At 42.1% G+C, this 9,064-nt stretch overlaps 1 protein-coding gene across 1 annotated transcript; it reads right to left on the bottom strand.

The window, feature by feature from the left end:
• Window positions 1-2: 2 nt before the first annotated feature.
• On the bottom strand, window positions 3-8,340 carry LOC109628161 (zinc finger FYVE domain-containing protein 1-like). Its single transcript, XM_020085129.2, has 11 exons — window positions 6,865-8,340; window positions 6,260-6,764; window positions 5,430-5,644; window positions 5,206-5,312; window positions 5,017-5,125; window positions 4,805-4,902; window positions 4,500-4,617; window positions 4,221-4,391; window positions 3,843-4,023; window positions 3,615-3,728; window positions 3-2,457 (listed from the first exon to the last, which is right to left on the bottom strand). The coding sequence occupies exons 1-11, from the start codon at window positions 7,372-7,374 to the stop codon at window positions 2,225-2,227; spliced, it is 2,361 nt and encodes a 786-aa protein (XP_019940688.1). The 5' UTR covers window positions 7,375-8,340; the 3' UTR covers window positions 3-2,224.
• Between the last annotated feature and the right edge of the window lie 724 nt (window positions 8,341-9,064).

The raw sequence follows: 9,064 nt of genomic DNA, 5'->3' as shown, positions 1-9,064 counted from the left end.
AAGCTGGTGTAATTATTTATTAAAATAATTATAAATCATTTATCATCATTAATAAGCACCGGGCTAGTAATCTTCCCTCACTTTATCTTGGAGCTGGAATGCTGGGAGAGGAATGGAAGCGAGGCGTGCACACGATCTATTCCTCCCACATGCAGTAAGTGGTGTGACACAGGGCGATATAAAACACACACACACACACAAACACACTAAAGACAGGGAGGCAATGCCATGTTGTGTTATGACAGAAGGTAGCTGATACAACTTTAATCATATGCAAATCTTCCACCAATTCAGCACACATCCACCGTTTCAAGTTAGTTCCCCAAATTTTTAAAATGCACAGTCATTCCCGCTCGATTTGTAGTGTGCAAGTGAGAGTTAGTGTTACTTGTACCCAACCTATTATAAAAAATAAAACTGGACACCACGAAGGATATCTGAAGTGACACGCTGCACATATTTGCACGAGAACAAAGTCCTGTACAAGTGATCTGACATGATGTATTTCCTATTCTACCCCTGTGCAATATTAGCATCTCAGGGGATGTGTGTGTGTGTGATGCAACATTCAGACAAGATAAATCTATTTTGAGACAAGGCAGACACAACATCTTCCCATCAGACATTAGAACCAAAAAGTTCCACCTAAGAAGCAGAAAAGGGAGAAGCAACTTTATCTACAAAGCTTACAGTCGACACAGAACCCCCATCCCCTTTTTTCCCTCTAATTTTTAACAATAAAATACAAGCATGTGTTAAAGGCATCACCTTGTGCTTTGTATGATAGCCACACCGTGTCTCATTACTCAATAACACAAAAGTAGTAATGATGCAAGACATTTAAAGCTCTCAGTCACTTAATATGATTCAGTATTTCTTCTTTGCCACATTAGAGCATCTGTTTTTTCAGTGTAACGGTGACAGAGAAAACAAAAACTATGTGGAGAAAGGGTGGTTCACATGTGGTCACTACAAAGTATGGGTATCCATACAGTAACTTATGTCTAACAAAAAACAGAAAAAGACGATATACAATACTTTTCCATATCAAATGTAAAATAACGGAAAAACTAAGCTTCGATGAGCTGAACAAAAATCTGTTGAGCTTCGTCAGGAGGACAGTCATTGTGTCTACGGAGACCTGGAGGCATGATTGTAAAATAAAATAAAAAGATACATTTAGATATTATTTAGCTCTGCAAAACAATATCCGTACACGCAAGCAAACATTGAAAAATTAAAGGTGTCAAGAAATCTGAACACAAAATACCTACATTTTGTAACATGTATATACTAAAATACGGCTTGGTAAAGGAAATAGTGAGGTTTCTTCAGAGCCTGTCCTCTGAGCAAGTTAAAAGGCCATGGATCTCTCAGACTGTCAATGCATGCCAGAGTGATAAGAGGTTCATTTTTTTTCCCATACATAAATAATTTTCAAGATTTCAAATATACACTCCTCTAACATAGTCCTATGTTTTCATACAACCACAAATTACATGATAAAATATAAACATCATACCAGCACAGACACATTGACCTGAATGACTTTTGGCACACCAGATATCCACACTCCAGACCATAGATGTCAGCCGAGTCTGGGACGGACGACTTGATCATCTGGATATCTGTTTTTTTGGCCATGGTAAGCAACAGCCTATAACAGCTGAAAAAGGCTTAGTGCAAAAACAAAACAAAATAAATGTTTGCAATACAGCATGCAATGGAGCAGTTATACCTGCTTGGATATAAATATCTCCTTGCCATTACACGTACTACATCAGAGAAACAATGCTCGATTATAAGAATTGCTGGAAACTAATCACACCAACGCCATGGGGTTTTTGACTACCTAATATTCTTTAAATGATACATTTTTTTAATATTTTCTGATAGTAGAAAAATAGCTGAACAGCCTTGTTAAACATAATATTAGGGATTTGTGTCAATAAAGAATCAAAGTATTCACTCAGAGTGGAAAGGCAGGTTTCACACTCAAGTCAAGTAACTCACGTGTTCTGGCTGTTCTACAAAAGGCCACAGGAACTCTTAAATCCCATATCTTCTAAATGTCCTATATATCTATACATATATGCCTGGAAACTTCCTTGCCGCAGACACAAGACAGAACCATTGGAGTAACAGAGGTAAAGCAGTGGCAGACTGCGAGCTGGGTGGGTGAGTGGTTCTTTCCGGTGCTCTGAGGAAAGGAAGATCGTTCCCGTTAAAGTTCTCCGGGTTTCTGGTTGCAGCTAGTGCACACACGCACGGGGTGGTCCCAGCCCCGTGAAGGAACTGGCCGACGCTCCGGGGAGCAGTCATCGCACACTCCTTGGCCACAGGCGCGGCAGTGATGCTTGGACAGTTTGGCAGTGAACTCGCGCTGGCAGTTGTGGCAGGACAGGATGTCCTGGTCAGGCACCCAGTACGCAGGACGGGCTGCATCTTTCACCAGGCCTACAGGGAACACGTAACATAACATCCATACATGGTTTGAATATGAGTAAATGGTTTGCCACACATTAAGTCTCATTTAAAAGTACAAATACTCCATTAAGCACTTCTTTACATTCGGTATCTGCAGTACCTCCATGTATTTGAATTCACTTACTGTATTTAAAATTCCTGACGCACATCAGTAACTTCGGCCTTGACCCCAAAACACTTCCAATTACCATTGTTCAAATTTAGCTTCATACATGCCACATAGTCTGTTCTACCGTCTGACGTTGAGTGAAAGCTGTCTAGGCTCCAGTTACGGTGTAGCTCAGAAACAAGATGAAATTTCCTTTAAATCAAGCAGACCTTGCTGTGGGGTATTTTTGGGATGGTGTTGGGTATGGAGATGTTTGCAGCAGGATATCAGGTTATCAAAAACATATTCATCTATGCCCTTTGGCACTAAATATAGATCTACAGTACACTTTACAGTTACACTGTAACTGTATGATATATTTCAATAATGGTACAGAATAGAATTTGTGAAAAACTTCTTTTTAAATATGGCCAAAGATTCCTGGTGTGTATTTGAGTAAATATAATGATGATCATGATTTGATGAACTTGTCATATTAGCTGTTAGATAAAAATAGTTTTCTCATGGAGCCTTATGAGACAGACTGATTTGTGAATAGTCAAATATATAGTAGTCAAATATCACAATTTTTTTTTGGCCTTGAAACATGGAGCTTATAAGAATAATAATAAATGAAAAGCAAATGCACCTTTTGCATTTAACAATTAAACAGAGAAAAAAGATATTATTTTGACTTGTTCTTCTGAGGTTATTCCAAATGCATTATTTACGCATACCGATCATTTGATATATCGATTGAGACCTTGATATGTGACATTTGCATGATTAATAGTGAGTAAAAAGAGACATGTGAGCTTTCTGTTAATGCCAGTTGTCCTATATTCCTTATAAGGAGGCTCGGTTGGCTTGACTCCTGCATTACACCTTTGTGAGGTTGAACAAGAAACAAGACTGCTTTTCATTCTTGCTGTACAATTCACCTCCTCCACCAGAGGGCACCCACACTCACACTTACTCAATTTCATTTATTCCGGTTACCTAACAAACCTCTTTAGGTTTTGTTGAGGGCAACACTCACCAAGTGGGATGTCAATAGCCGTCACCACAACCCCTATGGTGTTGGTAACTGCCTCTCCAACTTTCCTGGCCAGGGTTCCACTCTCCTCCTCATCAAGCTCTGCCTCGAGCCGCTCTGTGTGAAGAAAGTATCTTTGCTGAGGTCACAACTCACCCAACATCAATAGCTTTACAACACACCGATGATGAAAAACAGGGAGACATTTGACATTATTGAGACAGTGCGTACCTTCGTAGGAGGCTCTCTGCTCGAAGCAGACATCACAGACTCTGACAGGGGCGAGACCCCAACCTCTCTCAGGGACGGGCGCGGCTTTGGAAGAGCAGCCATCGCAGAAGCCCTCCCCGCAGGCACGGCAGTGATGCTTGTTGTCATTGTCCTGGAAGACTGCATGACACTTATGGCAAACCTAGTACGAGAGCAAAAACAAGAACAAAAGCTGTTGTTGACCAATAACTGCAGGGAAGAGGAAACAAACTGAGTCTATCTTGTGACGTGCAAAACTCGACTGTGTAATCAGCACAGAACTCCAGACAGTAAACATCCCTCTGGACACTGAAGTGTTGACTTAGCTGTAGGAGGTGGGAGGGGCTGAGTGTCACTCACCAAAATGAGGGAGTTGGGTTTCCAGTAGGCCGGGGCGATCTGATCCGTCAGCCAAGAGGTGACAGCCTTAGCAGGCTTGACACTGAGCTCTGAAACAGACTGGGCCACTAGATTGACTCCATCCAGAAGACGCTGTGCTGCATAGCTATTGTCCTTTAAAAAGCCATCTGACTGCAAAAAGAAGAAAGGACATATTTACACTAGTGAATAAATGGTTATCCATATATGTATAAGTCTAATTCTGTTGGTTGAATAAATAACTAGCTTTGTTACTCTTACCCCTGGCCATACGTGCTGGATCTCAGTTCGCACAACTGTATCCACAGGGTCCTGGTTCCCATACCAGAACTGACGACTCCGATAGATCACACCACAGTTGGGACATTCAATAACATACCTGAACACACGCACACACACACACACACAACTCAGTCTTTGTGAAAATACATACAGGTTAGTGTGAAGATACATTTTAGATTTCAGGCCAGAGTCTAGAACAGCAGCTCTATAATTAGGCTCTGTAAAGTTAAGCCTACACAACTCTCATAACATTTGACCCTGCAGGTCATTCTCCGGCTACTCACCCAGACCAAGCGTATTTGGCGAGGCCCATCCATGGAGAGTCTGAGGAGGCTGAGGTCTTAGGGAATACAAGGACTTCCTTTCCACCTTCATAGCAAGCCTGAGGTGATGTGGCATAGAATGATTTTAATATTAGGCTCTATGTGGGCATTATAAATTGCATAGTCAATGACTGTGGTCCATCTTAGTGATGCAGGGGAGCTTCTGTTCTTACCTTACAGGTGTAAATGCGATTATCATATTGTGCAGAATAACGACAGCGATGCTTCGCCTCATGGTCCATTCCCTCTCCTAAGTGGTTCATGCTGTTTTTGCAGCCAGAACTATGGTAAAAAAAATGATGTGTGAGCGTGAAAATAACCAAGAAAAAACTGATAAAAGTTCTAAAAAGACAAGTACTAACCCACAACTGAGGCACAGGCTGGAGCAGGTGAAGTATTCATCAGGAAAAAAGCAGCTGAGGGCAGTCAGCTCACCTACAATTTCCCCACTGAAGCGCTCACTCAGTGCCTGCAGGAGAGAACCAGAAGGTATTAACATAAAACTTGCAAAATTCAAGTTCCGCTTTTGATTTGCAACCACAAGCCAGGCTGACGCAAGATGGAGGTCGACTTTACACAGTCCTACCTGCAGGGCTTTGAAGATGACCACAGGGGTGCGTGGGGAGCGGGTGGCGTTGTTATCCAGGAGCTGCTCCAGTTTATTCTGCAGGCCACAGAAGTCGGTGGGGGGGTTGAGGGTCTGCGTGCCCCAGTACTGAACAGAACTGAAGGCCTCCGGAAAACGGGAAAGCTTTCTGAAGCGCTCCGACAGCAGCCGGTCTACAGACTCAGATGATTTATCTAAAAACAAAGGTGGAGAGTACATTACAATACATAGCAGATATTCTATCACCACAGGTCTATCAGTGCATCAGATAAAACACATTTGTCAGAATATCGTGCTTCATGATACCCATTTTGATAGTTCCTGAATATCAAGTGTCAAGAATCTTGTAGAGTCGGTCAGACTGGAAAACCGAATAACTCATGAGCGCATAGATGGAGCTTGTTAGTTGTTATTTGTTGTGCCAGGTCTTTAAGGTTGACACCAGTGTCCCTTCAGGTATTAGCACATTTTGTGACAAAGTCTCAGCTGTAGAAACTGGACTAAAATGTGAAAAACTGGAATTGACTTTCACGTGGGTTACAACGGTTTTTAGAATGTGTCATTATTCAGTTTAGTCCAAGGAGTGTTTACACGTTTCAAAAGAAGTTGGAATTCCATCTGCTCCCTCCGGTGCAGAAGAAGACAGAAAGAGAAACACTACAGGCTGATATTTGTTAAGTCTGTAATTAACCACAGTGTTAACCTGTATTTTTGCAAACCTCACTTCATGGGGATGCAATCACAATGCAGTGCTCTTGAAACTTTTAAGTTAAATTCTTTTAAAGTTTTGACTTTTTTAGATGTTTTACCTGAGCCAAGCAACTTAGTGTGAACTGTTTCGTGGAAGATAACCACCGCAGGGCCCAGGGTGGACAGCGGGACATCCAGGCCACAGCGGGCAGTCGTGGCCTTCAGCTCCTTTGTGAAATGCTTCAAGTAGGCATCCGAGGCGTCCCCGAGGAACTTGAAAAGGTCATCGTGGAGACGGTCGGTGTGGGTGCGATAAATGATGAGGTCGGAGATGGCGAGCACCTTGAGCAAGAGACGGGTTCTCTGGCCCTGTTTCGAACTGTTTCCAAGCAGACCCTCTGTATCAATGACCACGACTTTGTGGATGGGGTCAAACGCCGCCCACACGCCCACCGTACATGACTCCTGTGTGGGAGAGGTCTTGAAAACTTCTCTCCCCGCGAAGAACGTGTGGTTCAGGGTGTGAGACTTGCCCTCTCCTGTGTTACCAAAGATGGCCACCACTTTCAGAAGCTGGTCGGGTGCGCAGCTCAGGCTCTTCATGAAGGAAGCTTCATCTTTTATCTTTGGATGAACAAGATAGAATTTAGTGAATAAATACACTTTAATATACACAAAGATTTGAAATATTTGGTGTTGTGATAAAAACAGTTGTACAACTTACCTGCATTTCCTCATTCTCATCAACCAATAGAAAGCTGGAAACCTTCTCCAGGAGTCTGACCCTCTGAGATTTGATCTCGTCGGCTATTTGAACACTGGGCTGAACAGATGTTTGGACAGAAATTACCTCTGCAGGTTTGGGGGGTGGAGGATAAGACGTGAGCTGGTGTTTCTTCTTGTTGCCTCCACTGTGGGTGCGTTTCTGACAATCCTGGCACAGGTTGACTTTGCAATTCTGGCAGCGGACCACAGACCTGTGGCGTTTGCCATTGTCTCCATTACCTCCTTTGCAGTTGTCACAGTACGGGACATGCCCGGGGCCGATCTGAACCCTCTCGTGGCTCTTCAAACGCTCCTGACTGTGGAGCTCAAGCTCACAGCGAACACACTGCAGACTTTTGCACTCATCACACTCGAAGGCGGCCTCCTCAGAGCCACCACAGGCATAACTTTCTTGACATATTAGACTGGTGTTAACTCCTTTCTCTAAAGATGAGCCATGCCCACTCATCGTTTCCTACAAGGTAAACTTGAACACAGAGCAGTGCTTGTTGGAACAGCTTTGACAGAGTACCAGCTATTTCCAATTGCTATTATTGCAAAATGCACCACATATATTTAATACTTGCAACTGAAATTTCCAAAATACAAAAATCGACTTAAAACAGCTGCATGTTAACAGACCTGCTGACAGTAACAACAATATGTGCAATTTATAAAATCACTCTTAGCATCATGAATTTGAAAAACAGCTTTGATAATATAATGTAGTGCAACTATCATGAAGTAGGTTAAAAGGCGTAGGCGTCTCCCAAAGTTTCCAACAGATATCTTATTACAACTAACACTTAGCTTGTTAAAGTTAGCATTTCACTGCCTCGTTGGCTAAAACATCTCCGGGCTTCTCGAATGAAAGTATTAGAGTAAAACAGAAACCTGTGCAGACAGTCTGCACCGACCGAGACGATACACTCTCCCTGAAGAGATGAATGTGCAAATGTTGACGCTAACAACAACAGGCTAGCTAGCTAGTTCGCTAGCAAACTGACCCTCAGTAGCTAGCTAGCAAACTCGGTAAATAAAGTGGCATCCGCACAGGAAGACTTAGCTCACAGTTAGATGGTCCTGACGCACAGTTCAAGTTTTGTCACCCAGAGAGAGGCTGTTGTTACAGAGGCAGCGAGTCCTGACAGAGCGCAGCCGTCCAAACCAGCAGCTAGCCTCCTTGTCTAGTGTCAACTGAGCTGGAACAACACATCAACAAACACAGCACACGACGTCAAAGAGCTGCAAACACCCGAGGACTCTTCAGACCGGGAGCTGAATCCGCGAGGATCCGTTTAAAAGTCTTTATTCTTTTCAAAAGTGTCACTGTGTTTGGATCCGTCCGAGCAGTGTCATTGTTTTGTTCTTCAGCCCCCTCCCTGCCACAGCTCCTCTCGAGCTGCGTTATTTTGTTGCCAGGTCAGATCAGCTGATCAGATTATTTTCAGTCATAGGGTCAGAGGAGGGTAACGTGCTGTTGCATGACGGGAAACGTAGTCCTGCAAATGCTCCTGTTTGTTTTCCTGTGCAGCTGCAGACGTGTATTCTGAATTTTCCTGTTATATCATATTTTACGATCTGTTATTATATTATATATTATATATTATATAAGTCTGGTGATTAGTCACTGTTTGTTACAGAAGGAAAGAGGACATTAAAGAAAGATGAGTTAAGTTATCCTAAGTTAGAGTAATTTAAAAGATATGATTTTAAAGTACATCCGTCTAGCAATTTATATAAACACATAGAAATAACAGAATCTATACAGTGTGACAGGATTGCATTTTTAAATTGAATTGCACAGATAAAAATAAGTAATGAAAGTCAAATCAACTTAAAAAATTAAAATATTATATAATATAATGCGTATTTTATGCTGCACATAGTCAGTCACATATTCAGTGAAGATTACTTTATCCATTATCAATACTTCTTAATTTTCTTTATGTTTTTGTCAGGATTTTGTATTTCTCTATTGCAAAACTGTAAACATGGTGCCACAAAAAATATAAAATCACAATCCCCAAACCGTAATTACTGTAATTAAAAATCTATCTTTTATCATAGTTGTGCCTAAATAAGAAATTCCACGTGGGTGGGTGTTTTGAAAGTAATTGTTGGAAACATGCCTCAACATGAGCTTTCAATCAGAGGCC

The sequence above is a fragment of the Paralichthys olivaceus genome, chromosome 12, assembly GCF_024713975.1.
Source record: "Paralichthys olivaceus isolate ysfri-2021 chromosome 12, ASM2471397v2, whole genome shotgun sequence".
Taxonomy (NCBI): domain Eukaryota; kingdom Metazoa; phylum Chordata; class Actinopteri; order Pleuronectiformes; family Paralichthyidae; genus Paralichthys; species Paralichthys olivaceus.
Note: the sequence above shows the minus strand (reverse complement) of the source record. Positions and strands in the feature narration are given on the sequence as shown.